We start from the raw sequence: 22,135 nt of genomic DNA, 5'->3' as shown, positions 1-22,135 counted from the left end.
AAAAATTGGCAACAATACAATCAGGACCTCCTAGACTAAATGTATCCATTCAACAGGTTTTCTACAAAGGGGGAGAAATCCTACATCCAGGAATTGATACGAAAGAAAATCGTGGATAGCAGGCTGAGAAGTGCCTAACGCGGTCTGTATTTCTATATACCACTGTAACTTTTCATAGGTTTCACAGTGTGAATGTTCGCTTCTTGCACTAACACTGAGTTATTTTCTATGTGATGACTTATTTTGGTTTTGTAAGCCAATACTTTCAAGATCAGTCAATAAATATTGTTGGTTTTGATTTATATGTTGCCCCCTTCTTTATGTTGTTACTGGACATATCATGTGTCCTGTTAAGCTATGTTACATCATACAACATTTGAGGCATGTGAATAATGAAAAAGTGGGATCATTTTATTGTGAAGCCACATCATTTTAGCTTATGAAGGCTCCTGGATGCAACTTTCTTCCATAGCTTTCCACCTGTAACTAGCTACTCTTATGTAGCTAGAGGGTAAATCTTTCTGTTGTGTGCTGCCATCTAGTGGACAAAAAGGTATTGCTGTATGAGTTAATCAGCTAACAACAAATTGACACAATTTTCTTGCTTAATGTACCCACTGAATGGGTTGCCTTAATCATTATCAAAAATTGCCCCCCACGAGAATTTTTTCAGGAGCCGCCACTGCTTACTAGGATAATCACCAGTTAAACTAGCGGGGAGATGATGCTATGAGTACATGTCGAGACGCTGCATCAGTACACCAGCTGTGATGGCTGTGAGTGCCTCTCACATGGCATCTGAGCCAACAACCGTTAACAAGATCATGAGCTCAGCAAGGGATGAAGAGGGTCAGAGGTCATGTTTACCTCCATGTTGTGCACTTCAATAAGGGCCGGCTGCCCAGCGGAAGGCATGTTGGGCTGGACGATGATCAGCTGACCGGCGGCACCAAACCGCGCGCAGCGATGGGGGACACAGAACTTCTCTGGTGTCAGAGGTCGTGGGGGTGCTATGGAAACACAAACACGCCAGAAAGTATTTTATTATAGACTTTACTATATACCTAGCCTGGATGCCAGACGAATTTAGCCACGCCCACAAATTATTTGGTCGGGAAGTTCGGTCTGGTGTCGCTCCGTTGGGGAGAAATTATCTCCTCACAAAAATCTGTGAGGAGATATAGACCAATCAAATTGTCAGGGCGGGCTTTATACGATGATGGACAGATGATCAACCCTAACGTAATCAACCACGTCACCAAAGAGCTTTTGGGGTGAATTCATTTTCAACAAACATGGCTGCCGTTGGAGAGCTGAAATGTGGAAATTCGAGTCTGTTTTAGAAGACATTGACAGCACATTCATTTTTAAAGAGGAACAGAGAAACGCGATCAAGGCATTTGTCGATCGAAAAGATGTTTTTGCCGTCCTTCCTACGGGATCCTGTAAAAGTTTAATGTATCAGCTGGCCCCATGGTCTACGTTATGGTCATACTACGTTGCTCTGATTGGTTGTAGGCCTATCCAATTGAGCGAAGAGGCCTTTTTTTTCCTAGTTCGGTTGAAACACGCCCCATAATCACAGCCCAACGGAGCGGTCTCAGACTCATATTCTGACTAGAATTATGAGTATGACATCGTCAGGCTACTATATACCCCTACATATAATAATTCAACATACTCAACAAATCATTACATTACACGTACATTCACATTACACGTACATTCACATTACACACTGACAGGCACACTCCTGAAACACATTCACATAAACATGCACACTACACATTTGCACATACAGAGACACTTAGACATGAAGACACACTCACGTTGCTCCACGGCTGGCCAGCTGTTTGTGTCGGTGTACTCCTGCTGCGTGGGATACTGACTGTAGCTGGAGTAGTCCAGGGGCAAGCCTGACGCTGTTGGGTCGTAGGCCGCGGCAACCAGGTCAGGTTGGCTCCTGTACACCTGACTCTATAAGGGGAAAGAGGATGGTTACATATGCCCAAAAAAACACCTCACCCTCACACTCACACTCACACGCACACTCACTCACTCCCAGTCAGTGGCACAGACACAGACACAGACTAACTCCCAGTCAGTGGCACAGGACACACACCTGCTGCGAGTGTGAGCTGAAGCTGTTTCGGCGGCTGTGGGTGTGCTCGCTGTGCGAGTGCACGCTGTGGGAGGAGCGCTCGCTGCCTACGCTCCGGCGGTCGAACTCGTCGGCGTAGGGGTCGCGCTGCCGCCGGTAGTCCTCTTCAAAGCTCATGTCGTAACCGGGGTAGTAACGATATGGGTCGTCATAACCCTCCCGCCTATTGCCGCAACAGAAACAGACATGTCAAACTCTCCAGGCCATCAAGCCACCAGTAAAAGCGGGCCTCTAAGTAAGTGAGAGCATGCCTGTATTCAGGAGAGTATAGTGTGTGTGTGTGCGTGTGTGTGTGTGTGTGTGTGAGTGTATGTGAGTGTGTGTGTGTGTGAGTGTGTGTGTGTGTGAGTGTGTGAGTGTGTGGGAGTGTGAATGGGTGGGAGTACGTGTGGATAAGCAGTACTGACTTCAGCCATAAGCCTCATGTCCATGCACCTGTTCACGTACTGTTGACCGTAGGGGTAGCTGTAGTTCGGAGCTTCTCCTCTGCGATAGGCCTCGGGGTTGTAGTTGTACCAGTTATAGGAGGCCTGATCATAGTATGCCCTGTAGCGAGGGTCATAGCCGGCGGCATTGGGATCATACCAACGACTCCGATCTGCTGCTGCTGAGGCTGCTGCTGCTGCTGCTGCTGCTTGTGCTGCTGAGTATCACACACACACACACACACACACACACACACACACACACACACACACACACACACACACACACACACACACACACACACACACACACACACACACACACACACACACACAGTATCAGTTACTTTGTTCTTTTCAATACATATTAGCCAGGGCGATCTCTACAAACACGTAAGAATAACTGACAAATAAAACTAGGAAGAATATTTCAATGTGCGTATTTACCTCCATAATCATACTGCTTCTTGTAGTAATCTGCATAGTAATCATCTTGGGCAGTACGAGCGGGGGGCTGGTAGTCTTCATAGCCCTGTCGGCTGGTGAAGCACAGACAGGAACTGTCAATTATCACCTTTATTTCTGTCTGTGTGTGTGTGTGTACGAGGCGTCATGGGTCTGTGTGTGTGTGTGTGTGTGTGTGTGTGTGTGTGTGTGTACCTGGAGTGCGACCTCTCTGAGTACTGGCTTGAGCGGGAGCTGGGTCTTTCAGGTTGCCTCTCGGCCTCATACCGATTGTACCGCGGGTCAGCCCTGCGATATGGGTCATCCTAGAACGTACACACACACACACAAACAAACAAAACGAAGCCAACATCATGAAGCAAATCATTTCACAGCAATGCCACATAAAATAATGCCATAAATTACACACAAGCAACACAGGAGAGTGTTTAGTAATGCTGAAAGTAATGCAGTTTAATCCAATGAGGTGGGGTTGTGAAATATTTTCTGAAGGCGGCAGCAATATTTTCCATCCAATCCAGAAGCAGAATACTAGACTACATACAAGGCCAATTCATCGTTTAAAGACTGAGATCAATTCATGAGCATGAAATCAGATGTACAGCTGCTCAGATAGATTGAAAATATGCAGTTTCACTTGCCGTTTCTGGATATGAAAGCCCACCCTTGATATAAATGAATACCTAATAACTAGGGGTCTGCATCTCTCCCTTGTAAGACCATCCAATAGATACATGGGCTATGATACGATTCAGGGACGATACATTTTAATACGGAATGATTCGATGCAAGGCAATCTGATACAATTCTTAACATTTGTTTAATGTAGACATTACAATAAGCCCTTCGGTAAAAGCGTCAGTGCTTACCTTCAAATAGATATATTTCATAAAAGACTAGGGAACCCTAGTATTCTACTAATAATACTCATTAATGATCAATAATCACGTCAGTGGAATAATATACTATTGCATAACAAAGTTAAGTATGTTGTCAAGCAGCTTTCATCTAATATGATGGTCCCTCCAGACTGGTGTAATATGATGGCAGTTCAGCTGCGAGTCAGATGTTATGTGATAGTCATTTAGCAGTCACATGTGTAATATAAGCAGCACGTAGGGGAGCACCAACCACACATCACTCATTTAGTACACACACACACACACACACACACACACACACACACACACACACACACACACACACACACACACACACACACACACACACACAGACTGTAATATGGTGAAGGCAAGCTGTTCATTCACTATTACACTTGAAACACTGTACCTGTTGATATGGCTGGGCTCGGGGGTCCTGCACCGGATAGGTTGGCATGTATGGTGCTCTGCCGTCGTAATACTCTGGGTAGCCGGCGCCATAGTACCCTGCGGGGCCGGGCCCTGGAGGAGGAAGGGGAGCCCCATAGGGTGGAACTCCTCCCGCCACCGATGGAGGACGGGCAGGGTCGCCGTGGGGTGAGGGTTGGGGTTGGGGATGGGGCAGGGGAAGAGGGCCTCCAGGGGGGGCAGCAACAGCAGGAGGAGGATACATAGAAGGAGGAAGCATAGAGGGAGGAGGCATGGCTGGAGGAGGCATGACAGGGTAAGGTTCAGGGAGAGGGGTGGGCACGGCCACTGGCACCACTGCGGGCACTGCTGAGGGCATGGCTGTGGCTGAGGATGTCCGTGGGAGGGGCTGCTGAGCGGAGGCTGCGGCGGATGGCTGGGCAACACCCGTGGGCACGCTCGGTAGATGGGCGCGCTCCGGTGTGGCGGTAGCGTCGCCCTCTCCTTGCGTACCCTGCTGGGCATCTTTGGTTACCTGCAGGTAGAAACCGGAACCGGGAGCATTACCCACCTGCGCTGCTGGATTGGCCAGCTGCGGCAGAGGCGGAGCCGGCGCCTGATTGGAGCTTACAGATTGGTGCATAGAGAAATCAAGGAGCTCATAATTTGAAGGCTGGATCTGATTGGCTGCAGAGGAAGAAGGTAGAGGTTGGGAATTAGCCGGCGGCGTGGACAGACTGTCCCCTCGAAGTGATTGGGTGTTGGTGAGCAGAGGGAGGGGCTTGGCAGCTTCCTTGGTCTCCGGCGCCAAGTTGAGTGGACTTTGATTGGAAGAAGGGGTAAAGCATTTGGGCGCTTGAGGGAAAAACAGCGTCTGATTGGCTGCAAGGGGCGACTGCGACATCGGATTGGCTAGAGACGGTGGGCGTGCCGGCGGAGGCATTTCTGCAAAGCTGTTCTGGTGCGATGCATGGGCAAGGTTCTGAGGTGGAATCACACTGTAATTGGAGGAGGGAGGCGCAATCAGCACAGACTGGTTCAGCGCCTCGGCAGGGGGCGTCGACACCAGCAGGGAGGCGTAACCCAGACTTGCCTGAGGAGCGGAGCTTAGAAGGCTGTGGTCGGGTGGGTTCTCCAGGTTCTCAGAGGGCAAGGGCGGCCTGTTGCTGAGCTGCAGGTCTAGGGGCCCGTCCTCGGGGGGCTGGATGACCTCAGCAGAGGCCGTCGCCAGGGGCATGGCCAGGGGAGGGGCCGCGGGGGCCAGCAGAATGTTTCCGCTGAGGTTGGCCGTGTTGTTGGGGGCCCAGAGCGTGGTGGCGGGGCTGTCGCACAAGCGCCTTGATCCCGGTCTGTGCAACCCTGACTGGGCACGATCCCCGCCCATACCCACTGTCCCGGTCAGGAACAGGGTCTCTTGGTCGTCCGGCGGTTGCTCAAGGTTGCCGGGCAGCATGTCGGCTGCAGCGGGGGTGGTGGTGGCACCACCCGACCTCTCCACCACCACGCGTGCGCGATCAGCCACCGGCTGCATTTGTGTGACCGGGTGCGTGTGAGAGCGCACGGGCTCGAAGGAGGAGTTGGCGCTTGCCTGGAACACTCCCACAGGCTTGGGTGGGCTGGGGGTGGGGAAGGCGCACGCCTCGCTGGAAGGGGCAGAATCGATCTGTTCGAAGTACCCCGCGGAAGGCGAGGCACCCGGATCGAGGGGGCGGACACTCTCCTGTTGGATGAATGTGCCGATGACGCCCTGATGGCGCCCGCTGTGGTGACTGACGTTACTGTGGCACGACGAGACGCTGGCCGAGCGAGCGGGGCGCGGGGCCAGGTCTGGGGTCTCCAGATTGGGCCCGGCCTCGTAAACGAGTGCCTGGGGCTCGATCGGCAGCACCTCCAGGTTTGGAGCGCATTCCAAGTTCTCCACGGTGTCGAAATGGGCACCTGCCGTCACACCACTAGCAGCGGGTAGGACCGGCTCCGGAGCATGCGGCAAGTGAGAGACCCCATTGATCTGTGCATCTCCAGATGGCGTCTCGATATTCTCCACATCGTTGCCGCGGAAAAACATGCCCAGGGTTCCGGCATCGCTGGGCTGGCTGTAGGGTACAGCCTCGGCCTGTGGCTGGCTTAGGTAGCCCTGGGCCTCGTAAGACGAGGAGTTCTGCTGCGGAGGCGGGAGAAACAGTCCTTCTGACAGGCCCATGTTCTGCTGATGCATGTGTGGCGAGGGGCCGGGGGGAGGCGGAGGGAAAGGCTGCGAGTGGTCACTGGTTGGCTGGAAGTAGTTCTGTACAGATGGAGGACGGCTTCCGTGGTCGTGCATCCAGGGCGAAGGCTGCTGGGCCTGCGGCTGATATGGGGGACTTTGCACTGGGGGCGTGGCCGCCTGGGGAGGACCTGGAGGCGAATTGTGGGAAACGTAGGGGGTAGGATCTCGGGAGTTGAAGTAGGCTTGCTCAGTGGGCAGCGGCTGTGGGGTAAACACGCTCACACCCGAAGCAGAGGGGGAAGCAGACTGCAACAGCAGGGAATTCTGGGGAAAGGCTGCTGTATTTGGGTGCTGCACTGGAAGATGGTTGCTATTGGGAGGCGGAGGGTTACTGGCCATGGGAGGCATGGCTTGTCTCCCAAAGGCAAACGGGTCAGTCATTGGTTGGGTAGGTGGTGCTGTTGCCATGGCAGCAGCAGCAGCAGCAGCAGCAGCAGCAGCCCCATGCTTGTGGGGGCGGGTCCTCCGAAAGGCATTGGGCCCTGTAGAAGGTGGAGGGCCACCAACTGCATTTGGAGGGGTTTTGCGAGGAGGGGGCTGCATGACCTCTTCAACACTCCACTCCAAACACACACACTATGGAAAGAAACATACATAGAATAAATCTCTTCAGTCAAACACTTTTAGTGTGCTCGTAGTTTAATCTACAATGTCATGTTTACCAAGGCTAATGTGAAAGAAGGTTGTTATTATAGATAGCTATAAGGAAGCAGCTACTGTTGTTCAAAACTAAATACAGCTCCAGACCTAATGACAATTCTATAAGAACAGTGAAAATAGAATGTTCCTGTGCATGCTGCTGTGCATCTTGAGTGTATAGAAGAGTAATATATTTGTGTGGGACCTTCAAGCACTACATATTTCTGCTAAATGTGTACCTCACTCCCTGTTTAATGAAACTAAACCATTCAAGACAAGGCACAAGGCTTTGTTCCTGTTCTACTGGGGTCAACACCCAGTCAATCTAAAGCTAAATCAAACATGTGAAATGTGGTGGCAACAATGCCATAAGTTAAAAAGGGTGGGCCTCAGTGGAATTATTGAAAGAATGAGGTTTAGGTCTATGCAGACTGAGTGATAGCAAGTCAATTCCTAATGTTGTAACTCCAGCAAGTTGGAGGGTGAAAGTAAGCAGCTATTTCAAACATTCAGAAATAGGCCTTTTAACGGTTTTAAGATGCCTTGCTATGTGTGTTTCAATGTGAATCACATCATTATGCAACACAAGAGTGGAACGCCATATAATCTAGCTCTGGACTTTGACACCACTCAGTTCCTTTTCCAAACAGGATACACGCTGTTTTGACCGCCTTGCGCATATTCTTCTCAGCCCTTTAACTGTGGCACAGTTGAACCGTTCTCTCCATCGCTACAATACACCTGACGTCCAAAACATACTCTCCTCAAATACAACACAATTATTTACACCCAATGTCATTTTTCTCTTGAAAACGCCTGTATCAGGACGCCCATCGATAAAATAACAATAGCAGATCTCTACACTATAGCGTCCTGAATACGATGCAGGTTGGGAACGCTAATACATCGTTACTATTCAAAAACAACGTCTCATAGCAGCTTGTTGGCACCTGCACCCCTTTAACCACACTACCCGTCTAAGGCCATTGACAATAATGCTGTTCTAACTGTTAGCTGATGACACATAGCCACGACTGCAGTGTAACGCACAATAGGAGCGCTGCTGGTTTGACACCCAACTAAATTAACCCTTGATCGAACAGCTGTACCTTTGGTTACTGCTCACCAGCCCTCGAAAAGGGTGAATTTGGGCGCAAACGTTAAATGTGCAATCAGGGAGGCTACCGTAAATGATTTTAGCTACCTAACCCATTACCAGTGCACAGGCATATCTAACGTCACCTTAACAGGCTAGTACAGATTATCCCACTCCACATTTCCAGTAATATATACTCTAAAAGCTCAACATTGCCTAAAACAAGAGTGAATTGACAAAAAGTCTGCCTTCATAGCCATCTTAGCTACATACCATATGTCAGTTACCAGAAACTGCAACATCAGAACGAGATAAGTAAGGTTAGCTTTCGCTGTAGCGGTTCAGCTAGTAGCTAGTTCTCAGCTATCCGGCTAAGCTAAGAAATATGAGACATCACTCCATGTCAAAAGAGGTAACAAGTTAGATAGCAGGTTCTATCTGCCGCAGGCTCTCATATTGCCGGGTAATAACAATGACAGGTGTTGTCAGGTTAAAACAAGCATGTCAAACAACAACGACTGAAATGAAGGTTAAGTGTGACTCTAAGGACCTAACTTGCCGGTCAAATAACAGTAAGCTAGCCTGCAAGATAGCTAAGAGGACCTCTTACTTAGCTATTCATACTGATATTTTAATGTTAACCGCATGGACTGTATCAGCAACATCAACACATTACGAACTATTTCAGCTTTCGACAAACAACTACACGGAACTGACATTCATTTCCACTTTGACAACAGGCTTCTGCAGTAGGATCTAGTAATCAAACTAACCATGTAACGTATTGTGAACTCCCGTGCTGACACAACGATAGCAAAAAGCAAGCCTGAGTTCGCTATCCGGTTAGCTATCAACGCTAGCTAAAGTTACGACATGATAATTACCACTTAATCACATACTTGAGAGGAATCAGAATGAAACAGAAGTCTTTGAAAAGTGATTCTGCTTACCACCCGTGTATTGTTGAGAAATGAATCTCAATCTGCTGAAAGATTAATTATGAATTTTTACTAATGTGTAGGGCAGTGAGGCTGGCAGTCAACCGCCATCTTTGCCAAGCACATCCTGCTAGGCGACGTGTACCTGAGACGTCACTAGCCCAAACATAATTGCGTCATATTCGCACTCGAACAATGAAAAGTACATGTATAACGTCCCATACCCAAAGTCAGTATAATGTAGTATGATTGTGTCTAGTTAATGACAAGTAACATTTTGGCTGTTTGTATGTTAATATTTATAACTTAATTGTGGTTGACAAGCTCGAACCCTGGGTCCCATCACCCGGAAATTCATTGACAGGAATATTGCCCTCTTGTGGTTTGCAAAGGGCTTGATTTAAAATAACAGTGACAGGTGGCAAACTTTGCAGAGAATAATGTCTCAAAATGATTTGTAAATGCATGTATCCATGTATGATCCAAAAATATCCAACGATTAACAAATGTGTTTTTTCCATCCACAAACACAGAACTCCGTACTTCTAAGTTCTCATTTCAATAAACGTTCTATGATTTGAGCAAATTAATGTATATTTGTTAATATATATTTTATAATTTGTAAATATACATCATACTTTGCTTGTTTTCATGAAATATCATTTGTAAATCTGTAATTCTGTAAAGTGTTGAATCTGCATTTTTGGATCATCCAACACAACATCTACTGAAGTAATTTTTCTGGCTTTTTCGCGACACAATTGCAGCACTCAGCATGGCTTCACAAACATTAGATTAATGTCCAATTTGCAAACTTCCGTCAGGATTCACTTCTGCTTTGTGTTTGTTGATGCTCCCTGTATCATTGCCTTATCCTCATCAACCAAATGCAATTCTTGTTGCTTAGGCTACTACATACACTACGACTTGAATACAGTTTTTTACAATTGAATAAACACTAAAATCAAAAGTATTACACAACCTTACACTCAAGGAGCAAAACTCGGCTCAGATTTGCACCACTATAAGCACAATGTCAGCTCACACTTTTTGCAAAACAATACACACAGTGATTTGCAAAACACTAAACACACTTGTATACATTACACACAGAAGTATATCAAGATGTCACTTCCTTGCAATTCCAAAAACTCCTTAAGTTCGCGGACGACACCAGCCTTATTGGGCTCATCTCTGGGGGGGATGAGTCCGCTTACAGGTGGGAGATTGACCATCTGGTGACCTGGTGTGGGCAGAACAACCTGGAGCTAAATGCTCTGAAGACAGTGGAGATGGTCGTAGACTTTAGAAGGAACCCAGCCCCACATACCCCCATCACCCTGAGAGACTCCCCAGTCGACACTGCGGAGTCCTTCTGCTTCCTGGGCACCATCATCTCCCAGGACCTCAAGTGGGAACTGAACATCAGCTCCCTCACCAAAAGAGCTCAACAGAGGATGTACTTTCTGCGGCAGCTGAAGAAGTTCAACCTGCCAAAGACAATGATGGTGCACTTCTACACCTGCATCATCGAGTCCATCCTCACCTCCTGCATCACCATCTGGTACGCTGCTGCCACTGCCAATGACATCTGCAAACTGCAGCGTATCATCCGTTCTGCCGAGAAGGTGATTGGCTGCAATCTGCCATCTCTACAGGACCTGTTCGCCTCTAGGACCCTGAGGCGGGCAGGTAAGATTGTCGCCGATCCCTCCCACCCGGGTTACAAACTCTTCGAGGTCCTTCCGTTCGGCAGGAGGCTGCGGTCCATCAGGACCAAAACCTCACGCCACAAAACCAGCTTCTTCCCGGCTGCCGTTGGCCTTATTAACAAGGCCTGCCGGGACCCCCACCTGACGTGGACTCTTATCCCGCCCCCCACACCTCAAGTCTGTGTTATGTTAACACACACTACATTGTACACTGCACATTGCACATTCACTTTTGCACTCCTGCCCTGCTTTTTGCTTATTTACTTATTGTGTTTGTATGTTTTATGTTAACTGTATGCACCTATACACCAGAACAAATTCCAGGTAGGTGTAAACCTACTTGGCAATAAATACTATTCTGATTCTGAAAGCACTGACTATCAAATTACCACACCTATGAGCCAATTGGTTAAACACAGCCATCAATTGCGCAAACACATGAGTGCTTGATTGTAGACACACCAAACAGGTTTAAGCACTATAGAAATGCAGCAGGTGAGTTAATCTGTCTTCAACCAAAATGGAAGGAGAAGAAGAGTGAGGGTGAGAGGGGGAATCCACGGAGGAGGAGAAGGAGGAAGAGGCCGTGCCAGAGGCTGAGGTCGAAGTGGAGGAAGAGGAAGACCTGACGCAGGAGGAAAACGTGCTCAAAGAAGAAGAGGACCACATTTATCAAATTAACTTGAAAGGAGGAAGGGGGCCCATATTCACGCAAGAGAAAGATCATTAACATGGTTTTGGCCAATAATGCTATCAGGCTCAGAAAAATTGAAGCCATTATCGGACAATGCCATTTTCAATAATGTCCATCAGGTCTCTCAGTCAACACTGGCACGCATCCTGAAAACCTGACATCAGGTTCAAATGTAACAACTTATATCTGTACTGTATTTTCAGTTTTTTTCAGATTTTTTTTTTCTCTTTTTTTACTGTAATTGTAACCTGTACTGGATACAGAATTTTACGTTTGTCTGATATTTGCTGAGCTTACAGTGTTATGCACACTACCGTAGTAGCATGAAAAGTGGGACATGTTTTTTTGTGATTCTCCATGTTGACATGTTGACTGATTTGGGATATGGAGAGAAATAAATTATATTTTCATCAGTCTGCAGCATTGGTCTTGTGTAGTGTTTGGTGAATTAATTGTATATTTGCACTTATTCTGTGTACTTCACTTACACTACTCTAATCACTGAGAAGTAGAATTGCTAAAAGTGTTTTAGGTGTGTAAACATGGCAAAATCCAACACCGCCACCGCGGCGAGAGCAAGACGAGAAGCTGTGTATGGGGCTGTGTATGGGGGGATATTTATGTATGTATAGTTTACAACATGTGCGACAGTGGTACAGGGGTTAGCAGAGTTGTTTAGAGGAGTCATTTAGTAATCGCAAGATTTTTACATTTGCTTTTAAGTTGCTTTGAATAAAAGTGTCTGCTAAATGACTAAATGTAAGTTTATTAATAAGAAAGCAGTGAAAAGAAATTGTGTGTATTTCTCTCTATTCTTATCATGAGTCTACCTTAATCATTTTCTACAATAATGATATGCTATGGTGTACTAATAACACTGTCATATAATTATGAGTGCTTTGTTTTCTGCATCGCCGACACTACAGAAATGTACCACTCGCAAGGTTATGCATACAGTCTGTGAGACAGTCAATGCTCGGCTGAGGCGTGTGGTGTTCGCAATAAATGGCTCGAGAAGGTCCTTGTCGGCTGAATCGGTAGCGCTCATACAAGAACTCATCATGATGGAATAACGGATAACGATAATCTAACTAATATCGCTCCTTGGTCAATGGGATCTCTCCTTTTTTTGTGGCAAGCTTATCCAGCTTCACTTAAATTAGCCTGCACTGGAGCAGGTTCAAGTTTATTGATGTGTTGCTTTGGTGATTTAGCCAAAGTTGCTTCGACGAACCGAAAAGAGGGACTTATATTATCTCATCCTGAAAATTACCTCGGTAACTTGCTAAACGAGGTACGACGAACAGGGCCCAGGGCTTCAGTGATTCTGTTAATGCCTGGATGCCCTGTGGCTGGTGTAGTGTGAGCCCATGTGACTAAGCGACATCTGTGCGACGCGGGGACATAGGTCTTGTTTAGGGGGCATGCTGCTGGTGGAGGTTCGGGATAGATTCTCTCTCTTTTGCCCGGTGGATGTACTCCTAATTTGGGTGGTCAGCAAACTACAAAAGCCCTCAAGCCAATGTTGCCACTCTTCGAGGGTGGCTTTAACTGCAAGCAACTCCCTGTTACCAATGTCGTAATTTCGCACTGCCTCAGAGAGCTTTTGTGAAAAGAATGCACAGTGGTACAACAAGGTTTATTGTGTCTCTGGGATAAGTCCGCTTCGATGCCCACTTCCGACGCATCGACCTTGACAATTAACTGTTTCTCTGGATCGGGTTGTTTGAGGATTGGCACGGTAGTGAACTTTCTTTTAAGGTCTGTGAACGCCCTCTGAGCGGAGTCAGTCCATTGCAAGTGGTGGGGTTAACCTTAAGAAGTGAGGTCAACTAAGCGGCTATAGTAGGCTACTGAAACTTAGAATAAAGTCTCTGTAAAAGTTTGCAACGACCAAAAAGCTTTGCAGCTCTTTTACAGTTTACGACTCAGGCCAGTCTGTCACAGCAGTGTCCTTATTTGAGTCCGTAGCGACCCCGGAAGGGCTGATGTGGTAGCTAAGGAAGGCGATTTTTGACTGAAAAAGACACTTCTCCCCTTTTACGTACAGCTTATGGGATCAGAGGCGGGTGAGAACCTGACAGACATGCGAAGTTCTCTGGACTTCAAATATAAACAAAATGTCGTCCATATACTCAAGGACAAATTTCACAATGTCACAGGGGACATCGTTCACAAAAGCCTGGAATACAGATGGTAAGTTAGCCAACCCATATGGCATAACCAAACATTAATAATGCCCAGAGTTCGTACTGAAGGAGGTCTTCCACTCATCTCCTTCCCTCATCCACACCAAGTTGTACGCGCTACGGAGGTAGAGTTCAGTAAAAATGTGTGCTCTGCGTAGTTGTTCAATCGTGGCTAGGACTAGAGGCAAATGATAACCTCATTAACACCTCTGTAGTCGATACATGACCTGAGACCACTATCTGTCTGAAGCTTAATTTATGGTCTGCCTTTTGCGCAGTGACGCAAGACACGCAAGAGCCCCTTGCGTCGTGCTCGGGGGGGTTCGCAACCTCTTGCGTGCTTCTCCCAAAATTGTCTATCCGACAATGCACGCAAGCCGCAGGGCTGTGATTGGTCCAACCCATCGCCCAGTTGTTTGCCTTGTGGGCAGTAACAGGCTAACATTAGATAGCTGGCTCAGACACCTCGCAAATCCCCTCAGACGTGTTTTTCAGTTACAATAACACGCACAGTGTCTACTTCTCGGTAACTTTTAAAAATGCTAAGCAAAAGAAAGTCAAACAAACTGTTTTTATTGCTGTTTACCTAATAGCATGCTAACATTAGATAGCTGGCTCAGACACCTCGCAAATCCCAACGTATTTTTCAGTTACATTAACGAGGTTTTTACATTGCAAAACCATCGGAGAACCATACAGGTTCACGAGACCGTCGATGCGACTGCGTGGCCACGCAGTAACTCAGTCGCAGAAGCATATATCGGCCTTTAGCCACAAAGAAAAGACGGGATGAGGCAGGCGACGTAGACGGGCGAATATATCCCTGCTGCAGCATCTCCCACATATTTCTCCACTCTTTCTACAAATGCCTGAAATATAGATGGCAAGTTAGCCAACCCACATGGCATAACCAAACATTCATGTGTCTCTGGTTCAGACAGAGTGGAAACCCAGGAGCAAGGGCGAGAGGTGCCAGGCAAAAGATCAATCGCAGAGTCCCAAGGACAGTGTGGCAGTACCTAGGTGGCCTGTTCAACACTGAACACCTTTTTCAGATCTTGGTATTCTGCAGGGATTTTGATGGGAACATGGCCAAGTGGGCTTTCAATCGAAGTCGACATTACTGGAACACTGGTGGTGATGCAGACACCATGGCAACAGGGTGACCATGCTTTAATTGTGTTCTGTTCCCAGTCCAGCATGAGGTTATGTTTCCGAAGCCATGGAGTGATGGGATTTGGGAAGCACCAGAAAACTGGAGCTGTTGACAAGGCCAATTTCAACCTCAACGGTGACCGGTTGTGTCAGCGGTGTGAGAGGTCTACCCGGGCCTTACATCAACCGCTTGAGCTGTGACGGGACAGGACGAGGGATCAGTTGGGACACATCTCTAGACTAGAGACAACATCAGCTGAGAGGACTTCCCTGATGATCCGGAGTCAAGAAAGGCATGAACAGAAACAATATTTTCTTTGTAATATAAATTAACAGGTAAAATAAACTGGTTCATCGACAAAAACGTCAGTGGTGGCAGTCACATTATGGAATGCTGGGCATGTGGGGCATGCTTTAATGTGGTGACCAGTCTCCCAGTCGAAGTTCCCTCCTCCTTTTACATTCAGCTTTGGAGAGCCTGGTTGCCCCAAAGCTTCATGGGCTATTCCGTCATGTCAGCTGCTGGTGGTGGTAAAGAAAGTCGTGGTGTTGCCCCACTCAGGTTACGGCATCTTTGCCCTTGGAGATCTAGGTCAAGCTTGATCTGGATCTGGCCATCTGGGTAACCTCATCGAGGCTGAGATCACGGCTATATGCAAATCAAAATGAATAAAGACCATAAACTTATTTTGAACACCGACTGATTCATATTTTAACAGCAGGGTGTTATGCATTTCCGTAAATGTGAACCTATGGTATGCTCTCATTTAATTTAGAAAAGATGTCAAATTGTAAACAAACACAACAATTATATTTTCATTCAGTGATCATAATTTGAAGTTTGCTTTAATCGAACTGCAAAACATATAAATCAATGGAGAGTAGGAAAAGTGGTTCTCACTATCTCACCTCTCAGAACTCGTGGCAGAGGTTACGGCCAATCACAAACGTATCTTGTGATAATAGACACAAAGTAAACACAGAGTAATTTTGATAATGAACAAATAAACAAAGTTATGTATAGCCTACATTCACATAATAGCACCAGTTTCTGGGAGGGTTCATCTGACTAGTAGAAAACATGACGACATTCAAGTGTGCGTCTTCACCTTTTGTATGAGATTTTGTTTTGTTTTTCACCAAACATAACGCTTCTCATTTAAACCAAAAGTTCTACTTCACATCCGTCCATAGAATATTCTTCCAATAGCCTTCTGGCTCATCCATGTGCCCTTTAGCAAACATTAAACGGGCCGCAATGTTCTTCTTGGAGAGTAGTGGCTTCCTCCTTGCTATCCTGCCATGCACACCATGCTTGTTCAGTGTTTGCCTGATGGTGGACTCATTAACATTGACATTAGCCAATGGAAGAGGGGCCTGTATACCCTTAGATGTTACCCTGGGGTTCTTTGTGACCCCCTGGAATATTATACGTCTTGCTCTTGGAGTGATTTCTGCTGGATGACTAGTGCTGGGGAGAGTACCAATGTTACTGAATTTCCTCCATTTGTAGACCATCTGCCTGACAGTGGATTGGTGGAGCCCAAACTGTTTAGAGATTATTTTGTAACCTTTTCCAGCCTGGTGAGCATCGACAACTTGTTTTCTTAGCTCCCTGGGAATCTTCTTTGATCGAGCCATGGCACACTTCCACAAAGCTGTGTGGTGAAGACCAGACTTCAATTGTGAAGACCCAGTTTTATGTTTTTTCAATAGGCAGGGACCACTTAACTCACACCTGATTTTCATCTCATTGATTGAAACACCTGGCTCCAATTACACCATTCAAATGAATTGATTATCGTAGGGGTTCAGCTACTTTTTCCAACAAAGCATTAAATGTTTGATCATTTTGCTCAATAAATAAATTATAGAAGAAGAATTTTTTTTGTGTTTTTTTGTTGAACTGGGTCCACTTTATCAAGTTTTAGGACATAGATGAAGATGTGATCACATTTAAGATCAAATTTATGCAGATATACAGAAAATTCTAAAGGGTTCACAAACTTTCTAGCACCACTGTATCTCATAAAAGGCTGCCACAATAGTGGCCTCAGAGCTGGATCAATTTTAATTAAATTGTACTTTTCCTCAAATGTTATCACATCTCTAGCCGAGTGTTTCAAAGAACATGTTTCCAATTTCGCAGGATCTATGGCTTTGCCATTGTAGCCTAAAGAAAGGCGATGTACCAGATTTATGAAGAATGACCACTTTAAAGAGTGGCCATTCTCCACTTTATTGAAGTGAAGACTTCAATAAATTCTTCACTTTATTGCTTGGCTAGACTACTTATATGGTATCTAGCAGACAGTTAGCTAGATTAATTGTAGGCTATGTATATGAAGTCAAACAAGTGCAAACACTCAATACAGTCAACCACTTTATTATAGTCTACTGCACTCCTAAGGATGCGTTTAATGTTCTGCAAAGATGAGATCACATTTAAAGGCCCCTACAGACAAGACTAAATAGAGCCCCCCCCCCACCTCACATCTCAATACCATATATAGGGCAACATAGTTGTGTTCATCATGTACAATTTCATTGAAATATTGTCTGATTATTTAAATAATAAAACAATTCGACGTATTTCCCATTAACCGAAATGAGCCGGTTTGTTTGGCACAGTATCTCTTTAATTTGGCTTATCTTGCTTTGAGACTATACTGCTCCGATATTGCATAGCTATTGTAGTTAGCGACATAGTTTACATGTAGTTAACATTAATGTTTAAAAATAAAGTCGGACGAAAGTTACAGGTTCAAAAAGCTCTTCCGGGTCGCGGTGACCTTTCTATATGAGCCGCTGCTGCGTCCTCCATTTCCTTCATTCCGCTATTCACTAAACAGCCGGCTGGTGGTGGAATACTAGCTTGTGTGTCAGAGAATCATGCTGTCGGTTCGCGTAGCTGCGGCTTTGGCCCGCACCCTTCCCCGCAGAGCCGCTTTCGTGAGTATTCTACATTTAATATGAGTTTTATTAAATTCATGTTGGGAAGGTTTTATTAGGTTTTCTCAGAATGAATGTCATCCACTTGAATGACGAGGACGGTGTGCCGCGGACCGCCATCTTGCACTCCGAGGGCCTGCTGCATGCGTAGTCTGTCAGTGCAACATTATTTTCTCGTGGTTATATTAAGTTATCAAGAAGTGCTCTTGACCTTTGCATTAATGGACATCGATTGGTGTATTGTAATGTTCTTCAACAGTTCGACCATTGCAATCAGTTGGGTTGAAATGACATTTGATGCTGAAGGTCAGATGCTAACGTTAGGTAGCTAGCTGACAGTTGTGGGAGGTGGTCTGATCGCAATGTTGTTAGCTACCGTTAGCTAACTTAGGACACTGTGTTCTATATTAACATTCTGGAACAGTTTGGATGTTGTAAATGGCAGTTAAGTAGTTGACAATGTGAGTGCTGCATTATCCTATGTTACGTGGGGTGACCTGTATGTAGATGATTATCCTGCGCCATGATTTTTATGCAATACAACTTGGCTAGCTAACCTTAAAGGTTGGTTCAACTTAGACGTTGATGTTGGCAACCCTCTGAGGTGTTAAGCTTAGCAAGTAATGCACTTTAGCTTTGAATTGGGTCGTTCAGCAGGTGACATTGGTTAGCTAGATTGGTTAGCTAGATTGCTAAGTTAGCTTTAAACTGATTGACTGGGCTTGTGGATTAGCGTAGACCTTGTTGAGATACAAACTGTTAGCGTTGGAGAGCTAGGGAAAATAAGCAACGGCTACAGGGCCTTACCCCGACCTACCGTACCACAATTCTAACCACCGTAATAATTGTCGACAGTGGTAATAGTAGTATTTTTTATTTATTTTTCTTCCTTTCCCTCCCCTATCTTTCAGGTCCCCAAAAATGTCGCAGCTGCTTGCGTTGGGGGCAGAAATCTGCACACCACCACCCCATGGCTGGCGGCGAAAACAGGTGAGCCAAGTGGATTGTCTTATTGCTGTGTAGATTCATGAGTTGACTTTGACGGTTGAATGTAATATTTGTGTTTAATGGTCGGCCATGTCATTATGAACAGAGGTTGCTTTGGACATAATTGCACTGCTAGACACTGAAGTCAATGTCAGTAAGGTCACATTGTCAGCATAGGTTATTTATGCTATAGGCTATTGATGCTATAGCGTTAAGTTTAACTGGACCCTGAATGGTTATGCAGGGACTGCGGAGGTCTCCAGTATCCTGGAGGAGAAGATCCTGGGTGCTGACACAGGGGCTGAGCTAGAGGAGACGGGCCGAGTGCTGTCCATTGGTGACGGTATTGCCCGTGTATATGGCCTTAGGAATGTGCAGGCAGAAGAGATGGTGGAATTCTCTTCTGGCCTCAAGGTGAGCTAAATGCAAGACACAGTGACCTTTTACTCACCTTCATGGCTTCCTGGAGCCTCCTGTGTTTTAAGCTATTTGCATGAAGGGGCAGCCATTTATCTGTTAAATCTCTTTTCAGGGTATGTCTCTGAACTTGGAGCCTGACAACGTTGGTGTTGTGGTGTTCGGTAACGACAAACTGATCAAGGAGGGTGACATCGTGAAGCGTACTGGTGCCATCGTGGATGTTCCAGTCGGTCTTGAGCTGCTTGGCCGTGTTGTGGATGCCCTGGGTAACACCATTGATGGAAAGGTAAAGTTTTTTTTTTTTTTCAATTTTATTAATTTATATAGCGGCGTCTGTGCATTCTGAAGAGGAACATTTGAATTGCTCGAATACTAACTGTGTGTTTGTGCACAGGGTCCCATTGGCTCTAATGAGCGCAGGCGTGTGGGACTGAAGGCCCCTGGCATCATCCCTCGTATCTCTGTGAGGGAGCCCATGCAGACAGGAATCAAGGCTGTGGACAGTCTGGTGCCAATTGGCCGTGGCCAGCGTGAGCTGATCATTGGTGACAGGCAGACTGGGTAAGATTTTGGCTACAGTTTTAGCACAACCTGTGGAACAAAGCTTGTTGAAAATGTGTTTTATTTCATTACTCAGTATTTCATTTTAATATCAAAGCTAAATGTTTCTAAAGTCATAATATTAACAAATAAAATGTCCCTTCTATACAGCAAAACCGCCATTGCCATTGACACAATCATCAACCAGAAGCGTTTCAATGAGGGAACAGATGAGAAGAAGAAGCTGTACTGTATCTATGTGGCCATCGGACAGAAGCGTTCCACTGTGGCCCAGCTGGTGAAGCGTCTGACCGATGCTGATGCCATGAAGTACACCATTGTGGTGTCTGCCACCGCCTCTGATGCCGCCCCCCTGCAGTACCTGGCCCCCTACTCCGGTTGCTCCATGGGAGAGTACTTCAGAGACAACGGCAAACACGCCCTGATCATCTATGATGACTTGTCCAAGCAGGTGGGCCTTCGTCTGTCCTTGTCCTTCTGATCCAGTATAGGCCCATATAGTCAACTGAGATTGAGGATGAGTTGGTGTGTGTGTGGCATATGGCTGTTTTGGTTGGATTAAGGTGGATCATGGCCCTTCAGTGCTGAGATGTGAAGCTGAAGTGTGACTGGTACTTTAACACCATCTTCTATTTGCAGGCCGTTGCCTACCGTCAGATGTCTCTTCTGCTGCGTCGTCCCCCTGGCCGTGAGGCCTACCCCGGTGATGTGTTCTACCTCCACTCCCGTCTGCTTGAGCGTGCCGCCAAGATGAACGAAAACTTCGGGGGTGGATCCCTGACCGCTCTGCCAGTCATTGAGACTCAGGCCGGTGACGTGTCTGCCTACATCCCAACCAATGTCATTTCCATCACAGACGGACAGGTAGGTGTTCATACCTCAACGTTCCAACAAATGTCATGTCCTGAATGTGCGTTTGGGTTACTGATGTGTGTTCTCCTCCTCAGATCTTCTTGGAGACAGAGTTGTTCTACAAGGGTATCCGGCCAGCCATCAACGTGGGTCTGTCTGTGTCCCGTGTGGGTTCAGCTGCCCAGACCAAGGCCATGAAGCAGGTCAGATCTCTTAACCTGATGTGCCATAGGTTGCTGCTTTTGGTTTTGACTGTCAGGATCGTGTGTTAATTTGCCTTGCATTATTCATTAGGTGGCCGGTACCATGAAACTGGAGCTGGCTCAGTACCGTGAGGTGGCCGCTTTCGCTCAGTTCGGTTCTGATCTGGATGCTGCTACCCAGCAGCTGCTGAACAGGGGTGTGCGTCTGACTGAGCTGCTCAAGCAGGGACAATACTGTAAGTACACACTTCAAAACATGCAGTAACATCACAAACAATCTGGACATTTGTACTTCCTGTAAATATGTATTGGGACTAATGTAGGAAAGGTTACTGAAGTAGATCTGAACCGCGTCAAGGATAAACACCATGATGAGCCATACACTGGTGATTAACTTCAATGTGTCTCGTTTTGCAGGTCCCATGGCCATTGAGGAGCAGGTCACAGTAATCTACGCTGGTGTCAGGGGGCATCTGGACAAGATGGACCCCAGCAAAATCACAAAATTCGAGTCCGCTTTCTTGCAGCACGTTCTTAGCCAGCACCAGGACCTGCTTTCCGCTATTAGGTAAATGAGTTCTCCATTTAGTGTGGTTCTCCCCCTTCCCCACCCCTTTTTTGCCTTGATCTGATCCAATGTGATTTTGTTTTTCAGGGCTGACGGTATGATCTCAGAGGCATCAGATGTGAAGCTGAAGGCGCTTGTCCTCTCTTTCTTGTCCAGCTTTGAATAAGTGTCCTCTATTTGTCTTGTCCATATTTGCATAGTGCGCGACTTTTATGTTTCTACCAACGTCAAAAAAAATAAGCAGCACTTGATCTTTAATGTACAGAAGTCTCCCAAACTGAGAATAAAAGTGTTCTACTCCAACATAATTGCTTTTGTCAGTCATTTCACAGCATTTGACTGCCACTCATCACCTCTATAGCTTAAAGCGAAGGACAAGTTCTAAATGACCTTCCAATACTCTGTGCTGAATACAGTTTCTTGAATGTGGTGGAAAGTTTGGCTTCTGTGGTCTATAAATACAAATGGTCTTTATGGCACACTTGAAGACCTTAAGATTACTACATGCTGTACATTTGAATGTGATTTCCCAATAAAAAGCCTGGAACGGAAAAGCTAGTTGA

At 46.3% G+C, this 22,135-nt stretch overlaps 2 protein-coding genes across 4 annotated transcripts; one reads left to right on the top strand and one right to left on the bottom strand.

Moving 5' to 3' along the window:
• Positions 1–807: 807 nt before the first annotated feature.
• Positions 808–5,037, bottom strand: LOC116222977 (protein transport protein Sec16A-like). 3 transcript variants are annotated; one of them, XM_042709369.1, is made up of 7 exons: positions 4,342–5,037; positions 3,247–3,356; positions 3,034–3,125; positions 2,597–2,804; positions 2,123–2,324; positions 1,830–1,977; positions 808–1,010 (listed from the first exon to the last, which is right to left on the bottom strand). In XM_042709369.1, exons 1-7 carry the CDS (start codon positions 4,981–4,983, stop codon positions 823–825), a joined length of 1,590 nt encoding a protein of 529 aa, XP_042565303.1. In that variant the 5' UTR covers positions 4,984–5,037; the 3' UTR covers positions 808–822. The 3 variants fall into 3 exon arrangements, with proteins under 3 accessions (XP_042565303.1, XP_031434298.2, XP_042565304.1); XM_031578438.2 differs by having other exon boundaries at positions 2,609–2,804; XM_042709370.1 differs by having other exon boundaries at positions 2,597–2,801.
• A 12,806-nt stretch (positions 5,038–17,843) lies between these two features.
• On the top strand, positions 17,844–22,126 carry atp5fa1 (ATP synthase F1 subunit alpha). The gene is made up of 11 exons (XM_012839883.3): positions 17,844–17,981; positions 18,893–18,971; positions 19,213–19,382; positions 19,501–19,674; positions 19,783–19,949; positions 20,100–20,400; positions 20,589–20,813; positions 20,897–21,004; positions 21,096–21,240; positions 21,422–21,572; positions 21,660–22,126. Exons 1-11 carry the CDS (start codon positions 17,922–17,924, stop codon positions 21,736–21,738), a joined length of 1,659 nt encoding a protein of 552 aa, XP_012695337.1. The 5' UTR covers positions 17,844–17,921; the 3' UTR covers positions 21,739–22,126.
• Positions 22,127–22,135: the final 9 nt, after the last annotated feature.

The sequence above is a fragment of the Clupea harengus genome, chromosome 12 (genome assembly GCF_900700415.2).
Source record: "Clupea harengus chromosome 12, Ch_v2.0.2, whole genome shotgun sequence".
Taxonomy (NCBI): domain Eukaryota; kingdom Metazoa; phylum Chordata; class Actinopteri; order Clupeiformes; family Clupeidae; genus Clupea; species Clupea harengus.
The sequence above is the reverse complement of the archived record's forward strand: the minus strand, read 5'-3'. Positions and strand labels throughout refer to the sequence as shown.